Genomic DNA, 19321 nt, shown 5'->3' on the forward strand with positions numbered 1-19321 from the left:
AGTCTGCACATAGAACCACACAAAACTAAGCTTTATGAATCAAGTTTGAGTTGTGCAGAAGTGAATTTTTTTAATATAAATTGCCAGACTTCATTAAGTGCATAAAACCATGTTCAAAATTTAAGAAAGAATTATTCAAATTTGTTTCAAACCATTGTTTCTATTCTATTCAAGAATACTTACCTCTTGAAAATTAACTTATGTATCATTTTTCTGTTTATCTGTGCTTCATTACTAGATTGTATATTTATCTTTATTCCTCATGGCAGGCATATTACTGCTTTATCCTTTGTTACTGTAAATATGATTATTGACATGGCCCATATAACTGTATGATCAGTTCAATACAATACAAACCTATCTTGTATTAATTTTGTAACACCTTCATGTCCTGCCATTGTAGCACAACTGTCATATCCTTGACATCATAGTTTGGATAAATCCAGACCAGAGCTTGTTAAAAAATTCAAACTTGATGTTGCGACTGACCTGGCATTCATTTCTTCCAAAGGAATTCTTCACATACTTTCAAATCATCACTATATATATTCTTGACAAACTGAATTCCAATAGACAGCTCCTCGGTTCCAGATATGTCAGCTGCCTCGTCAGCAATAACAGAGAAGCCATTGCATGAATCTGCTTCTGTAACCAATATCTCCCGTAATTCCCGTTCACAAAATCCTATGATTTCATTTTGAATTTGATGAGAAGTGTACTTAGCATTTCTTGCAGAATTTGAGAGGTGTTCTTCTAGTACAGCAAGTACAGCATCTCCAGTCTCCAGGTGGAATTCCAATAAGTCATGAAACACTCCGCTATCTGATGTTTACCGCGAAGTGAGATATCATGGGTGCCACAGAAAATAATAATTGACAAAATTTGTTCCAGCTTCTTTCTATTTTACTCAATCTGATGGTGGAGCCTACTATTGATATGATCAGCTACCATGAGTTGACTTCCTTTATAGATATCCACAAAGTTTTTCACCTTTTCTGATGATTCTTTATGCCAATTTGATTTTATATGCTTTTTGTCGATGGCATTGAAGTCCTTGTGAAAGATTTCATAATCAATGGCCATTGAAGACCTATTTTAACGCTCGGCTTAAACAGAACACATATTTGGCATAAAGCACCCTTCACTTCACAAGAAATAGCATAGCCACGTAGAATAATCCTTCAACCACTGGTGTTTGAAAGCGCAGCTGGCTCCAGCTCACAAATCACCTTCAAAATCGTACATTACTAGTGGAGCCCATGGTTTTAGCAATAATTCGTACTTAAGAGTGTCACATATATTTTCCTGTATTAATAACATGTCAATGTCTTTCCTGTCACTTTCATCTTTCAGAAACACTTCATTAACAATCCCCCACTTGAAGTTCCACTTAAGTTACTAAGTTTAGGCTTTCTGAAAAACTGTTTTATGTACATCACTAATGCATAAAAGTCGCTAAATCATTTGATTATTAGTAATAATTTATAACCCCGAAGTTAAATAAATAAAAATCACTAAATCACTTCACACTATAATAGGCACTTTGATAACAACACAAATATTGCAGGATCAATGAACTATTATACAAAGATTTGATTGTAGATGATTTAACACTACAGGTTAAGAACCTAAAAGAATAATGGCAGGCTGCCATTCTATTATAGAAATTGTCACTTTGTTCACAAGAAATCAGCCACCATACTATTGCGCGCCTTTAACAATATACAGCATTTCACAGCACGAATCATGATCACGGTGATGAAACAGCATAAAATTAGGTGAGAGCACAATAAATAATCAGCTTTGTAAGCACAACCTTACGGGACTAATATCTTACCAGTGAGCAAGCACGACCTTGGTTTAGGGGTTCAGCTTCACTAGAGGTGTGGTAGTGTCGTAAAATATATGCAGAACGTGCTTTCCCATATTGTCATTTCCTAAGGTACCGTACAAGGGGTGGCAAAAGAAGTAGGTAGTCGCCACTAATGTAAAGGAAACATACCAAACACTAGGTTAGGTGTAACCATATTGGAAATTGAAGCAATGTTTCCATTAGTGGCCTATTAGAATATTTTTCTTCAAAATAAAAACCAATATGACGTCAGCAACATTAAATTGTTTACAGAAATTTGCGGTTATAACAGATATTACATGACTGTCAGTATCTTCACTTCATAAAATAATCTAGTATGATATTAAAAAATTGAACATCAACCTTCTTAGAATTCAGGGGGACCGGGCGAGTTGGCCGTGCGCGTAGAGGCGCGCGGCTGTGAGCTTGCATCCAGGAGATAGTAGGTTCGAATCCCACTATCGGCAGCCCTGAAGATGGTTTTCCATGGTTTCCCATTTTCACACCAGGCAAATGCTGGGGCTGTACCTTAATTAAGGCCACGGCCGCTTCCTTCCAACTCCTAGATCTTTCCTATCCCATCGTCGCCATAAGACCTATCTGTGTCGGTGCGACGTAAAGCCGCTAGCAAAAAAAAAAAAAAAAAAGAATTCAGGGGAGGGGGGCAGACGTCCCCCCTTGCGGGTGCCCATGTGTACAACATGGAGTTTTTTCTGGAGGCAGACTTTCCTAAATTTTCACTGGAGGATTGGTGCAAAATAAAACATTGTCCCTAAAGCAGAAGCAGTCTGTTACCGAGAAAGAGCATACGTATGTATTCTAAAGTAGTGTTGCGGGATGTTTGCCATTTTGTTTTGGGGAGCAGGAGAGGGCGAGTTAGTTTAGCCCCGTCTGTGAGCATGATGTTGCTGCCAATTGGCCCCACCTGCCGCTCGCACGATCTACATTACCACTCAGGAAGGACGAGCCAAAAGTGAATGTGCCAGCCCTCCTTCCGATGTCATCCTAGAAACTTCTAAAGGGTTGGACCGAGTGTGTTCTGGATGTATCGGCTTTCTGGAATAATCTTGAGTCGGTAAGCCTAACTACATAAATCGTTCAGGAGGTCAGCATGGAGTTAAGTCTTCCTTCCTTTACTTTTCTTCTTGCTTCCCCCACACCTAATGTTCCTCTGACTGTCTCATTCCTTTCTCTGTCTTTCCCTGTTAGTCCATATTGACATCCTAGCATCTTCATCTCTGCAACATATATCTTTTGCAGCAGCCCTCTAGTGACAGCCCACATTTCCACTCCATATATGAGTGCTGCTCTCATAACTAACTTATGAATTTTCTCTTTCAGTCTGGCTGGAATCCTCTGGTCATGTAACACACTAAAAATCCTCCTTGAACCATTCCAGCCAGACTGAATTTCTACTCAAGATTTCACTTTTAAGATTGCATTTGTCATTTATGGTAGGGCCAAGGTATTAGAAAATTTCACTATTGGTGTCCTCACTCCTTGTACAGTTATAGATTGTTCATGCTTCAATATGAGAATAAATTATATATAGAATAACAAAACAAGAATCATAATCAAGAAAGAATATAGTTTTAATGCTATAAATGTTTATTATATTTCAGGTAAGAGATAGACTTCATGAGAAAGGTGAACAGCCTTTGGATGAAAGAATACCAGTTCAGGATGTGTATGGCCGTACCTATTGTCGATTTCCAGAGACGTGATGACGACTGATGACTGTGTTTCAGATCTGATGGCCAACACTCCAATGGAGTTTAAATCAACAGGTAAGTTCCATTCATCCTCGATAACCACTGCATATGAAGAAATGCCGCACAGCATATTTTTGTGCATATCTTTCCTCCCTTCCCCAGATAAGCCTCTCTGATTACAAAAATGAGAATAAAAGAGGCTCAGAGACTCTCAAATAGTGTTATCAGTTTATACTGCTCAAATATTAAGTCAGATTTCTCAGACTATTTTATCCTCCTAATAGCTGGGATATCCAATACATCACAACTGCACACACCAGAATTTCAGGGTAAAATCAAGAAAACCTCCTGGTTACTAGGCGAGAGACTGATTGGAGAACTATTTTATTTGAATAAAGCATGGTGCAACAAATGGTGCACTTCTAATCCTGACAATCTTAGTTTGATCTTGAATCTATGTAGTTAAGCATTTATCTGGTTTGAAGCTACCTAGGGAGATGTGGACACCATTAACTGATGCCCATTACTCAGTTCTTCTTTAGGAAGAAAGGAAGGAATGAAGGAAGGAAGGAAGCGACTCATGCCAGGTCTCTGGTTTAGTCTGCAGGGACACTGAACTCTGGACAAAGCTCCTTCTGGATCTAAGGCAGTGTTGAGGATGGTTGCCTAGTTGTACTTCCTCTTAATACAATAATCACCACCACCATCTAAGGCAGTGTGTGGTCAAAGGTGTGTGAGGTCCTTCAAATTTTTGCCTCTCTGCCTCCCCTACACCACCACAACACCATGATAACTTCCTCAGCTGTATTGCTTGACTTTCACGACCAGAGCCGCTGCCTCTCATGTCAAACAGCTTCTCAGTTACTCTCATGAGGCTGAGTGACCCCATTCCAGCACTCAGTCCATGTTACTCCATGTTAAAGAGTAAAGTTGAAAGTTGTGACTGATACAATAAATCATACTCATTCTTCCACATGGAGCATACATACTTTTATTCAAATCAATACCCTAAATCTGTACTGTATTTTTGTGTTTTAAAAATATTCATCAAGATAACAGAAGATGTAGAGGTATTTGACAAATATTCTCTTCCATTCACAATTTCTTAAACTTAACCTTATACTGGTGTAACTTTAAAGCTCTTCAGTCTGTCGAAAACCTGTTATAACTCTAACACAATAGAGTAAATTAATGTATTATTTGGGTCCACCTTTTCAATACAAAATGTAAATAGTTTAAATTACATAAATGATTAGGGACTAGTTTCGACCTAGTACTAGGTCATCGTCAGCCTAAAGCAAAATTAAAACACAAAATATCGAAGAAATTAAACCGTACGTGTCTTTACATTGTTTAATTTCTTCTCGATATTTTGTGTTTTAATTTTGCTTTAGGCTGACGATGACCTAGTACTAGGTCGAAACTAGTCCCTAATCATTTATGTAATTTAAACTATTTACATTTTGTATTGAAAAGGTGGACCCAAATAATACATTAATTTACTCTATTGTAATCACAGTTCAATACGGATCTATCATTATGAAACTTATTTCATTTAATAACTCTAACACACCTGTAAAAATCACAGTATAAACAAAGAATTACCGAGCTGAGTGGCTCAGACAGTTGAGGCGCTGGCCTTCAGACCCCAGCTTGCTAAGTTCAATCCTGGCTCAGTCCAGTGGTATTTGAAGGTGCTCAAATACGTCAGCCTCGTGCCAGTAGATTTACTGGTATGTAAAAGAACTCCTGCAGGACTAAATTCCAGCACTTCGGCGTCTCCAAAAATCACAAAAGTAGTTAGTGGGACATACAGCCATTTACATTAATATTATTATTAAACAAAGAATATGGTAATATGTTTTGTTCTTGAAAAAACATAATCAATTCTATCAAATTATACTTTTCTTTAATTGAAAATTGTTAAGAAATGTAGAAACATTTGTTTAAATTTTGTTTATATCTTTTAATACTTGAAAGTTAGAACTTATTTTAATGAAATGCTCCAGCAATGCCTTTTGGAAATGTAGTAGTTAGAAAGGCAGACAAGGGGAATACTACAGTGATATAGCATAAAAAAGACTATAAAAAATAGGTTTGTTTTTTTTGTTTTTTTTTTGTTTTTTTTTGTTTTTTTTTCAGAATGTTACTTACTTCATATGAGTCAAAAAAATATCCTACAAGTAAAATTCATATAGTGAGAAGACTACCAAGGATTCACAAGGGTGGAACCTCCATTGGACCTATAGTTAACTTCAGGAATAGCCCTACATATAAAACTCCACAGTTAATCCATTTAAAAAAAAAACTTCTAGTAATAACTCAGTTGAATTCTGCAACATTTCCAACAATTTCGGACTACAATCTTCTCACACCATCCATTCCTTCAATATTCTGACAGATTGTATATCAATGCCCAGGCAAAATTATTGTACATAAACAAATGAAATTTTGGGGATACATTGCTATTACAATGTAGGCACCTACTATAGAAGGGTTTCAAAAAATTTCACCTCTAACGGGATGAAACGGGGGTAAAATGCAGAAAACCAAAATATTCATTACTCTGAAACCGTTTTCCAAACAAAATTGAAATATCATTCAATGATTGATGAACTAGATGTTAAATAACAAGTTCAGAAACACAATTCAGTGGGGGTTATTATCTGAAAACAAAAATATTAATTTCTCTGAAACTGTTTGACATATGAGATTGAAATTTCACATGATGGTTGCTCCTATTTATCTTAAATTTTGCATAAAATGTGATATTAAAATAATACACCGCTGAGGGGTTTCAAATGGGGGGTGGGGGGACTGACAACATAAATATTCATTTCTCTCAAACCGTTTGGCATATGAGTTTGAAATTTCACATGATGGTTGCACCTATATCTCTTAAATTGTAAATAAAAAGAGGTCTTCACCCCTAAGGGGTTTTGACCAGGAGGGTGCAGCCTAAAAGCATAAATATTCATATCTTTAAAACTAACTGACCTGAGATTGAAATTTCACATTATGGTTGCTCTTATATGGAATAGATTTTAAATAAAAAGTGGTCTTAAAAATATACACCCCCAAGGGGGTTTGACTGGAGGGGTGTAGTTGACAACATAAATATTCATTTCTTTCAAACCATTTAACATATGAGCTTGAAACTTCACATGATGCTTGTCTTGTATGTCTCAGATATTAAATAACAAGTAGTCTTAAAATAGTACACCCCTAAAGTGTTTTGACCAGGAGGGTAAGACCTGAAAACATAATTACTGTATTCATATCTCTGAAACTGTTCGACTTTTTAGATTGATATTCAACGTGATGGCTGCTCCTATATGTAATAGAATTGTTTTTAAATGTGGTCTTAAAACAATACACCTCCAAGGGGTTTTGTCTGGGGATGGGTATGAGGCTCGATGACAAAATATCAATTTCTCTGAAATTGCTTAACATATGAGGTTAAAATGTCACATGATGGTTCCTCCTATACGTTTTACATTTTAAATAATAACAGGTCTGAAAAATATACCCCTACGGGATTTTTGTTGGACGGTGTAGACTCATGACAAAATTATTCATCCCTCCAAACCATTTAGCATATGAATTTGTAATTTTACAAGAACTTTGGATGTTTAAGATGTCAAGTATGATATAATTCAAAATATTTCACATATATAAGGATTTTGACCATGTAGAAGTTGTTGAAGTTCTAAAACTAACTCTTCACAACAGCCAAGTTACTCGACCAAATTTCCAGTTTCTCTTCTTTTATTGCCAAAGAAATTTATTTGTAATACTCAGGGGTTTAACTGAAATATTCTTAAACTTAGTTCATGACTGTAGGAACATTTCTTGAGACTGTGAGACCTATATATTCTTGTGCACGATGAATGTCTAATTTTTAAAGATTCAAATCTCTCAAATTACTAATCAAATTACACAAGATGAATACATATACTAGACCTAAATAATAATGGAAGTTTCATCTCGATCATCATCAGAGATTGGTGATGCCCTCTATAAACATAAAATTGTGTCATAGCTTTTAAATAAGAAGTGCTCTTAAAACAATACACCCCTAAGGGATTCCGACGGGGGGAGGGGTGAGGAATGATGACAAAAGTATGCATTTACCGTTTGAATTACGAAGTTAAAATTTCATATGATATTCAAGGCATTAAATAACAGAAGGTTTAAAACAAATTTAACCCCTCAGATACTTAAATGGGGATTAAAGCCCAAAAACAAATACAGTATATTCATTCATTCATTCATTCATTCCTTCCTTCCTCTGAAAGGGTTTAACATACAAAGACAAAATTCCAAATAGCAGTGTATATTTGAAATCCTAGGTGTAAAATAGGAAATATTTTTAAACATTCCCCCCCTAAAGTGTTAAATGGGGTTAGCTATGGAAATGAAATTATTCATCCCTCCAAAACCATTTGATGTACGAAGTTGTAATTTTACAAGAAGGTTCTTCTTTTATGTCCTAGGTGTAAAATATTGTATACTTCAAAATATTTCTCGCGTGAGGGGTTAAGATGATGGTTGTCTCTCAGAAGCACAACATCAATTCTTCCGAAAACATTCCAGGCACGAATTTAAAATTTTACGTGAAGGGTGGTTGCTATATCCTAGATGTTAATAAACATTTTTTAAACATTCACCCCCCTAGAAAGCATTAATTCCTCCATTACTGTTCAACATACAAAATCAAAATTTCACAGGTTGGTCGCTTTGACGACTCAGTTGTTAAATAAGATAGGGTTTAAAACATTTCAATTCTTCTGCATGGGGTTCAAATGACTGTTAGATCAGAAAATAAATAAACATTACCCCCCAAACCGTTTGACATACAAACTGAGGATGTATTTTACAGGCTCAGCTGACAGTGGACTCTCCAAAATGTAAAACTTTGAATAATAACTGTCAGTTTAAAGCCGTAGCGAAGCACGGGTATTTTGCTAGTAACTAATATGTATTCAAATGTCCCATTAAAAATTACCTTGAATATAATTAAAGACAACTTCCACCAACACAGTAAACTTAGTAGACATGAAATAGATGAATTCATGACTATCCTAGGATTTGTTCTATCCAATAACTGTCTTTCCTTCAACAACAATATATACCAGCAATAAGGTCTCACAATGGGGTGCTCTGGCTTCAGGAATTTTGGTAGAGATTTATATACATAACATAGAAAAGCTCAAAATATTAAACAGCATCAAAGGTATTGTCTTCTGGGTCAGGTATGTTGACAATATTTTTGAAATTATTGACCAGCAAATAACTAGTACCGGTAGTTCAACAGTACTAGAACAGCTCAATTTTATAGAACCTTTTATTGAGTTTATGTTAGAATCCGTAACTAGTAGCCCGTTGAATTTCCTTGATATTACAATTGTTTTTGTTGTTGTCTGAGACATAAGTCCATAGACTGGTTTGATGTAGCTCTTAATGCTTCCCTATCCTGTGCTAATCTTCATTTATACGTAAGTACCATATCCTACATCTGCTTGCCATATTCATACCTTAGTCTACCCCTACTGCTCATACCACCCACACTTCCCTCAATAACCAACTGAAGTCCGGGGTGTCTTAAGATATGTCCTATCATCATATCCCTTCTTTTCATCATATTTAGCCAAATCAATCTCTTCTCACCAAACTGATTCAGTATCTCTTCATTTGTGATTCGATCTACCCACCTCAACTTCAGCATTCTTCTATAATATCACATTTCAAAAGCTTCCATTCTCTTTCTTTCTGAGCTACGTATCATCCATGTTTCACTTCCATACAATTGCACGCTCCAGATGAAAATCTTCAAAAAACATCTTTCTAATTCCTATATCAATATTCGAAGTGAGCAAATTTCTTACCGGGCGAGTTGACCGTGCACGTAGAGGCGCGCGGCTGTGAGCTTGCATCCAGGAGATAGTAAGTTCGAGGTTCGAATCCCACTATCGGCAGCCCTGAAGATGGTTTTCCGTGGTTTCCCATTTTCACACCAGGCAAATGCTGGGGCTGTACCTTAATTAAGGCCACGGCCGCTTCCTTCCAACTCCTAGGCCTTTCCTATCCCATCGTCGCCATAAGACCTATCTGTGTCAGTGCGACGTAAAGCCCCTAGCAAAAAAAAAGTAACAACATCCATCTACTTCCTTTAAGACTTCATTTCCTAATCTAATATTTCCTGCTTCACCTGACCTTGTTTGACTACACACCATTACTTTTATTTTGGTCTTTATTATTATCATTATTATTTCTGGATACTAAATATCTCTATTTTAAAATCTACAGGAAACCAACTCAGACATTTAATGCCAAACCAAACCCCATGGCGCAACAGCCCTGAAGGGTCATGGCCTACCAAGCGACCGCTGCTCAGCCCGAATGCGTATAGATTGTGAGGTGTCGTGTGGTCAGCACAACGGATCCTCTCAGCCGTTATTCTTAGCTTTCTAGGCCGGATATTTAACACCATGAAACAGAATCTTCCACCCTGTAGCTCAGAAGAAAGCAACTTTATTCAGTTTGGTTAATAGAGCTTACAAAGTGATGGAGGCAACTATACTGCTAATAATAAGAGTTGGCGTCTGACATTTCTTAGAGGGAGGTCCGTTTACTGCCTGCCGAGGTGGGATAAAGGGAGTGGCTGTGTGGTTGCCATGGAAACGAGGGTGGGGCGACTGCGATTGCCATGGAGATAAAACTTCAGGGCAGCTCGTCTTTCTGGGAGTTGCCAAACCTCTCACTGTCACTGATAAGAACCTGATTGTTTGTATAAGAGTGATCGCAAATGGGACGACACCGCTTGGCCAGGTAGTCTACAACAGATCACAGCGGTCAGAATGAAGGAGGGAACAAGTGAGCCCGAAGCGAGGGGTAAGAGCATGTAGAAAGGAATGCTGGAATGTGGCAACATCGTGAAATGGCACGTGCAGTGCTCCTCCCTCCAACCTTACCTGTCAGACGCCAACTTTAGTTAAGTCTAGTATAGAGGAAAGAATATTTTGGATGTGGTACTGATAAAACCAGATGAGCTCTGTAGAGAAACCGAAGTAATAGAAGGTATTAGTGATCACAAAGCTGTTTTTGTCGTAGTTAAAAATAAATGTGAAAGAAAGTAAGGTATTAAAATTAGGACTATTAGGCAGTACCATATGGCTGATAAAACAGGCATGGCTGAAGGAGCTATACCAAATGAATGGAGAGTTGCTATAGTAGCCCCTGTGTATAAAGGTAAGGGTGATAGGCATAAAGCTGAAAATTACAGGCCAGTCAGTTTGACATGCATTGCATGTAAGCTTTGGGAAAGCATTCTTTCTGATTATATTAGACATGTTTGCAAAGTTAATAATTGGTTTGACAGAAGGCAGTTTGGGTTTAGGAAAGGTTATTCGACTGAAGGATTTCAGCAAATTATAGCAGATATCCTGGATTCAGGAGGCCAAATGGACTGTATTGCGATTGACCTATCTAAGGCATTTGATAGGGTAGATCATGGAAGATTACTGGCAAAAATGAGTGCAATTGGACTTGAAAAAAGAGTGACTGAATGGGTGGCTATATTTCTAGAAAATAGAACTCAGAGAATTAGATTAGGCAAAGCTTTATCTGACCCTGTAATAATTAAGAGGGGAATTCCTCAAGGCAGTATTATTGGACCTTTATGTTTTCTTATATATACACTGACTGACAGAGCAAATGCAACACCAAGAAGGAGTGGTTCGAAAGGGATAAAAGTTGGGGAAAAAACAGAGATGGCACGGACGAATAATTGATGTTTATTTCAAACCGATTTGCAGGTTACACAATGCGCACGGCATCGACTCAGTAGGATGTAGGACCACCGCGAGCGGCGATGCACGCAGAAACACGTCGAGGTACAGAGTCAATAAGAGTGCGGATGGTGTCCTGAGGGATGGTTCTCCATTCTCTGTCAACCATTTGCCACAGTTGGTCATCCGTACGAGGCTGGGGCAGAGTTTGCAAACAGCGACCAATGAGATCCCACACGTGTTCGATTGGTGAGAGATCCGGAGAGTACGCTGGCCATGGAAGCATCTGTACACCTCGTAGAGCCTGTTGGGAGATGCGAGCAGTGTGTGGGCGGGCATTATCCTGCTGAAACAGAGCATTGGGCAGCCCCTGAAGGTACGGGAGTGCCACTGGCCGCAGCACATGCTGCACGTAGCGGTGGGCATTTAACGTGCCTTGAATACACACTAGAGGTGACGTAGAATCATACGCAATAGCGCCCCAAACCATGATGCCGCGTTGTCTAGCGGTAGGGCGCTCCACAGTTACTGCCGGATTTGACCTTTCTCCACGCCGACGCCACACTCGTCTGCGGTGACTATCACTGACAGAACAGAAGCGTGACTCATCGGAGAACACGACGTTCCGCCATTCCCTCATCCAAGTCGCTCTAGCCCGGCACCATGCCAGGCGTGCACGTCTATACTGTGGAGTCAATGGTAGTCTTCTGAGCGGACGCCGGGAGTGCAGGCCTCCTTCAACCAATCGACAGGAAATTGTTCTGGTCGATATTGGAACAGCCAGGGTGTCTTGCACATGCTGAAGAATGGCGGTTGACGTGGCGTGCGGGGCTGCCACCGCTTGGCGGCGGATGCGCCGATCCTCGCGTGCTGACGTCACTCGGGCTGCGCCTGGACCCCTCGCACGTGCCACATGTCCCTGCGCCAACCATCTTCGCCACAGGCGCTGCACCGTGGACACATCCCTATGGGTATCGGCTGCGATTTGACGAAGTGACCAACCTGCCCTTCTCAGCCCGATCACCATACCCCTCGTAAAGTCGTCTGTCTGCTGGAAATGCCTCCGTTGACGGCGGCCTGGCATTCTTAGCTATACACGTATCCTGTGGCACACGACAACACATTCTACAATGACTGTCGGCTGAGAAATCACGGTACGAAGTGGGCCATTCGCCAACACCGTGTTCCATTTATCGTTCGCTACGTGCGCAGCACAACGGCGCATTTCACATCATGAGCATACCTCAGTGACGTCAGTCTACCCTGCAATTGGCATAAAGTTCTGACCACTCCTTCTTGGTGTTGCATTTGCTCTGTCAGTCAGTGTATATCAACGATATGTGTAAACAAGTGGAATCAGAGATAAGGCTGTTTGCAGATGATGTTATTCTGTACAGAGTAATAAATAAGTTACAAGATTGTGAGCGGCTGCAGGGTGACCTCGATAGTGTTGTGAGATGGACGGTGGGCAATGGTATGATGAAAAATGGGTTTAAAAGTCAGTTTGTGAGTTTCACAAATAGGAAAAGTCCTCTCAGTTTTAATTACTGCGTTGATGGGGTGAAAGTTCCTTTTGGGGATCATTGTAAATACCTAGGTGTTAATATAAGAAAAGACCTTCTTGGGGGTAATCACATAAATATGATTGTTAATAAAGGGTACAGATCTCTGCACATGGTTATGAGGGTATTTAGGGATTGTAGTAAGGATGTAAAGGAGAGGGCATATAAGTCTCTGATAAGACCCCAACTAAAGTATGGTTCCAGTGTTTGGGACCCTCACCAGGATTACTTGATTCAAGAACTGGAAAAAATCCAAAGAAAAGCAGTTCGATTTGTTCTGGGTGATTTCCGGCAAAAGAGTAGCGTTACAAAAATGTTGCAAAGTTTGGGCTGGGAAGATTTGGGAGAAAGGAGACGAGCTGCTCGGTTAAGTGGTATGTTCCAACCTGTCAGTGGAGAGATGGCGTGGGAGGACATCAGTAGATGAATAAGTTTGAGTGGTGTCTTTAAAAGTAGGAAAGATCACAATATGAAGATAAAGTTGGAATTCAAGAGGACAAATTGGAACAAATATTTGTTTATAGGAAGGGGAGTTAGGGATTGCAATAACTTACCAAGAGAAATGTTCAATAATTTTCCAATTTCTTTGCGATCATTTAAGAAAAGGCTAGGAAAACAACAGATAGGGAATCTGCCACCTGGGCGACTGCCCTAAATGCAGATCAGTAGTGATTGATTGAAATGATTGAGATCCCCCTGTCACAAAAAATTTTAAAAAAGAAAATCATACCATTTATGCAGTGATGGCTGGCAATGATTACAATAACAATGTTGTTGATAGACTTATCAATAAAATTAAAAACTGACCAAACTCCATGCTCATTAGAGACTCCACAAAGCTGGTGGTGGTGGTGGTGGTGATTACTGTTTTAAGAGGAAGTACAACTAGACAACCATCCTCTATATAACACTAATCAGAGAGAAATAATGGAAGGAATCCGTCACTTTGAAAAATGAAGGTATCGGCCAAGGAAAGACAAGGGCCATGAGCGTGAAAATGAAAGACTCCTTAGCCTTTGGAAACCTAATAGCTTCGGGGTGGAAAAGAATAAGAGTTGACCAAGAATGGTCAGATAGGACAGATGAAAGTGAGGAGCCTGGCACAAGTAAGTGGAAGCAATGCCATGACTCAGCTAAGGGCCCTGTGGTCGCCAACCCATGCTCCAAAGTTCAGAGTCTCTGGGGCCCCTTCTAGTCACCTCTTATGACAGGCAAGGGATACCGTGGGTGTTATTCTACTGCCCCCATCCACAGGGGAGAGAGACTCCACAAAGAAGAACAAAGAATTGCTACTTTGACATCTAATATCATCATTTTCCAAATCACCAGTCTATTTAAAACAGACTTTTAACATAGCTTTTCAAACATATTTATCTGGGTTAAAGGTATAATAATATAAAATTTAATAACTTAAGAAATAATGGAGATATTTATTGGCAGTTCATTTCTGCAACTAGGGCAACTCAAAATGTTTTCTGTGTTTGCTTGTGGTGGTGGTGGAACCACATGCGCATGCACGTAACTGCATTGTTCACGAGAAGCGTGCCAGTAACCATGTGGACTCCACAGCAGAAGGTGTTCTGTGTGCTTTCGCTCGCAGAGATAAAGTCTGTTACACTAGTACAACGTAGATTTTGGCGTATGGACTGTTACCAACTAATGATGTTCCCACTTACGTAACAATCATGAAATGGGACAGGCGCCTTCGAGAATCTGGGACCTTGCTGTTGATGTCGGACCACCATGCCAAGTATGCAGTTTCAGAGGCTACTGTTGATTTAATCCGTGAGTCCTTCAAGCGGAGCCCTCGTAAGTCAATTCGACAAGCAAGTATGCAGTTACAGTTACCTTGTTTGAGAGTACATAATGTTGTCCACAAAAGGTTGTGCCTACGGGTGTACAAACTGCAGCTTCGTCAGGAAATCAAACCTCAGGACAGGCTGCTATGGAAGGCATTCGCGGAGACAATTCTGGCAAAAATTGATGGAAACGAGGCATTCTTCAATTCAGTCTGTTTCTCGGACGAGGCTACATTTCATATTTCCGGCATGGTAAACAAGCACAATTGCCACATATGGGCATCTGAACTCCCTCACGTAGTGATAGAGTTGAAAAGGGACTCTCTGAATGTGAATGTATGGTGTGGATTGCTGAAGGACAGGGTTATTGGCCCATTCTTCTTCGCGGAGCCTACAGTTAATGGAACACGTTACCTAGAAATGTTGGAGAAATATATTGTGCCACAACTTCCTTGTGACCTGATCTTATGACCATAATGCAGAAGCTGTGAGGGATTTCTTGAATCGTGAGTTCCCAGATCGCTGGGTTGAGAGAGGTAATCCATCAATTGCTTGGCCCCCTAGAAGCCCCAACATTACGCCAGTTGACTTTTTTCTGTGGGGGTTTGTCAAAAATCAAGTGTACCAGACACCAGTTCTTGATCTACCAGATCTACATCATCGCATTCGTGCAGCTATCGCAAATGTTATGCCTACAATGCTGCAGAACACTTGAAGAGAACTGGAATACCGATTAGATGTCTGTCGCGCCACTAATGGTGTGCATATCAAGGTTTATTAGATATGTAAACAAACATTTTGAGTTACCCTACTTGTAGAAACAAACTGCAAGTAATTATCTCCACTATATCTCAAGTTATTAAATTTTATATTATTATACCTTTAACCCAGACAACTTGTATTAACAGCCACATATTTTACAATCCACACAGCAGTGTTCATAGCAATAAAAAGGAAAACCTTGAACTCAGGAATATTCAAATTGAAATGCATACAGTGCAAAGCTTCATATATAGAGTCAGACAGGAAGGAGTTTACTGGTCCATTACCAGGAACATATTAACACAGAAAAACACAATAAATGCTCAGCTGTAAGTATCCATGTGTCAGATTTTAATCATTCTTTCTCAACTTCTATTCTCTAAGAGCTACTTATCACCCATGTTTCACTTCCCTACAATGCCATGCTCCAGATGAAAGTCTTCAAAAACATATTTCTAATTCCTATATCAATGTTCAAAGTGAGCAAATTTCTTTTCCTATGAAAGGCCTACAGTACCTTGCTTGTGCTAGTCTGCATCTTATGTATGGTTAATAAAGGTATTATAATGAACATTTACAAAAAATCTATACCCACAGACAGATGTGGTTTTTTTCTTTGCAATTCACTTTGTGTCGCACCAACACAGACAGATTTCATGGTCATGATGGGACAGGAAAGGGCTATGAATGGGAAGGAAGTGGACATGACATTAATTAATCTACAACCCCAGTGCCAGAAGAATAAGCCCAATTACAATCTTAATGAAATAACTGAGAATATCAATGTTCTATTTTAAGAAATCAATATAAAAACAGTAACATTGTGCCAGATGTCACACATACTTGCCCTACCCCTCCTTACCTTAGCCATACTCCCCACCTCCCTCCCAACAGCAATGTTTACTGCAGTAATGAAACTGCCAACAGTTCTCATACAGTTTTGCTGGCACACATCCAACTAAAATGGGTCCTGCAGGAGAGAGAGTATTTATTCCCTTACCACAATTAAATTTCATATTTTCTTTTCAAATCCAGTCTTTATCGACTTCTTCTTCTTCTAAAGTCACATTTCAATTTCATACATTTTTTCAAGTTCTGTGCAGTCTTCTATTCTTCTCAATGTTTTCAAGAACTTTCACAACTACAATTTGAGATAAGTGACCCTAGCTATAGGATATATGAGAAACACAACACCAAAATGTCAAAGGGGTATCCTGTTTTTCAGCGGGACCTGGTAAGTAACAAGAAAAGAAGAAGGGCTAAAAATGTACAGTAATAAATATAAATGAATTTTAAGAGAGAGCAACTGGGATGAAACAGTTAAATAACTGAATATTCTTGAGTCCATAATTTTTCATATTTATTCTGGTATCAGTATATAATATGTTAGCCAAATTTGTTTTTAAATGATTTAATTGTAGGTTTCATAAAAATTATCTATGAACCTATGAATTTTTCTTGAAGATTTCTGTCCAGTTTGTACATTTGTCGCCATTCAATAAAATTTTTGGAAATGGTCCCTCTAGCACTCAGAAGCAGTCCTCATACTCGAATATCCATGTTATCTGGCTGAGAAAGAGACTTCAAACCTTATTGTAGGACCAATGATTTCTGCTTTGTTTTTCCTCCAGTTGATGGCAGTTATATAAATACGATGGTTACTTCCACCTTCTGCTAGTGGACTTCCTCATGAACCTCTAGTAATTTTCCCTGAGGGCAGCTCCTGAACATATGGTAGGTTTTCATACTTGGCGTGTGGCCTCCAGAGAGGCCTGGTGCAAATCTTTTGAGTCAAGGCCGGGCGACCTGTGCATCCGTGAAGATGGCACCCTACCTAAGATGAATTCTAATGTTGAAGAGAGAACACCTAGCCCCTGATCCACAGAAAACCCGGTCAGGAATTGAACCCAGTACCCCTTGGACCAAAGGCCAGCATGCTAAACTTTTTTTTTGCTTTACGTCGCACCGACACAGACAGCTCTTATGGCGTCGATGGGATAGGAAAGGCCTAGGAGTGGGAAGGAAGCGGCCATGGCCTTAATTAAGGTACAGCCCCAGCATTTGCCTGGTGTGAAAATGGGAAACCACGGAAAACAATCTCCAGGGCTGCCGACAGTGGGGTTTGAATCCACTATCTCCCGAATGCAAGCTCACAGCTGCGCGACCCTAACCGCATGGCCAACTCGCCCGGTGCTAAGCATTTAGCCTAGGAGCTGAACAATTAAAGAATTGAAACCTGAAAACAAGTGCTGAAATATAAACAAAATCTCAATTCACCCGTAAACAAGCTCAATACTGAAAACAGCATGAAAAGATGTGAATTTGTAGAAGAAGACTTTCTTCCAGTGTAAAGATGACCAAAATGTAATTTATTTGTAAGATGAAATGAAATGGCGTATGGGTTTTAGTGCCGGGAGTGTCCGAAGACAAGTTCGGCTCACCAGGTGCAGGTCTTTCTACTCGACACCCGTAGGTGACCTGCGCGTCGTGATGAGGATGAAATGATGATGAAGACAGCACATACACCCAGCCCCCGTGCCATTGGAATTAACCAATTAAGGTTAAAATCCCCGACCCGGCCGGGAATCGAACCCGGGACCCTCTGAACAGAAGGCCAGTACGCTGACCGTTCAGCCAACGAGTCGGACATTCGTAAGATGATAGTGCCTAACCCTCTTTTTTCATGTTTATTACAATTTTTTGTTGAAACCCTTTCACGTGTGTTGTTTGAGTCATCAGTCCATAGACTGGTTTGATGCAGCCCTCCATGCCACCCTATCCTGTGCTAACCTTTTCATTTCTACGTAACTATTGCATCCTACTTCTGCTCTAATCTGCTTGTCATATTCATACCTTGGTCTACCCCTAGCATTCTTACCACCTACACTTCCTTCAAAAACCAACTGAACAAGTCCTGGTTGTCTTAAGATGTGTCCTATCATTCTATCTCTTCTTCTCGTCAAATTTAGCCAAATCGATCTCCTCTCACCAATTCGATTCAGTATCTCTTCATTCGTGATTCGATCTATCCATCTCACCTTCAACAATCTTCTGTAAACCACATTTCAAAAGCTTCTATTCTCTTTCTTTCTGAGCTAGTTATCATCCATGTTTCACTTCCATACAATGCCACGCTCCACACGAAAGTCTTCAAAAACATCTTTCTAATTCCGATATCAATGTTTGAAGTGAGCAAATTTCTTAAGAAAGCTCTTGCTTTCTTGTGCTAGTCTGCATTTTATGTCCTCCTTACTTCTGCCATCGTTAGTTATTTTACTACCCAAGTAACAATATTCATCTACTTCCTTTAAGACTTCCTTTCCTAATCTAATATTTCCTACATCACCTGCCTTCGTTCGACTGCACTCCATTACTTTTGTTTTGGACTTATTTATTTTCATCTTGTACTCCTTACCCAAGACTTCATCCATACCATTCAGCAACTTCTCGAGATCTTCTGCAGTCTCAGATAAAATAACAATATCATCGGCAAATCTCAAGGTTTTGATATCCTCTCCTTGGACTGTGATTCAATTTCCAAATTTCTCTTTGATTTCCTTTTCTGCCTGTTCTATGTAAACATTGAAAAGGAGAGGGGACAAACTGCAGCCTTGCCTCACTCCTTTCTGGATTGCTGCTTCTTTTTCAAAGCCCACGATTCTTATCACTGCAGACTGATTTTTATACAGATTGTAGATAATTCTTCGTTCTCGGTATCTGATCCCTATCATCTTCAGAATCATAAATAGCTTGGTCCAATCAACATTATGAAATGCATTTTCTAGATCTACGAATGTCATGTACGTGGGCTTGTCCTTCTTGATTCGATCCTCGAAGATCAGAC

The 19321-nt window shown here is 39.5% G+C and overlaps 1 protein-coding gene across 1 annotated transcript in view; it reads left to right on the forward strand.

Moving 5' to 3' along the window:
• The window catches only part of LOC136866497 (dipeptidase 1-like), an 852481-nt gene that overhangs the window by 821038 nt on the left and 12122 nt on the right, over window positions 1–19321 (forward strand). Inside the window, exon 10 of the mRNA XM_067143524.2 lies at window positions 3475–3639. Within this exon, the coding sequence (XP_066999625.2) occupies window positions 3475–3576 (102 nt within the window). The 3' untranslated portion in view covers window positions 3577–3639. The remainder of the gene's footprint in view (window positions 1–3474; window positions 3640–19321) is intronic.

This window comes from Anabrus simplex, chromosome 3 (assembly GCF_040414725.1).
Source record: "Anabrus simplex isolate iqAnaSimp1 chromosome 3, ASM4041472v1, whole genome shotgun sequence".
NCBI lineage: Eukaryota > Metazoa > Arthropoda > Insecta > Orthoptera > Tettigoniidae > Anabrus > Anabrus simplex.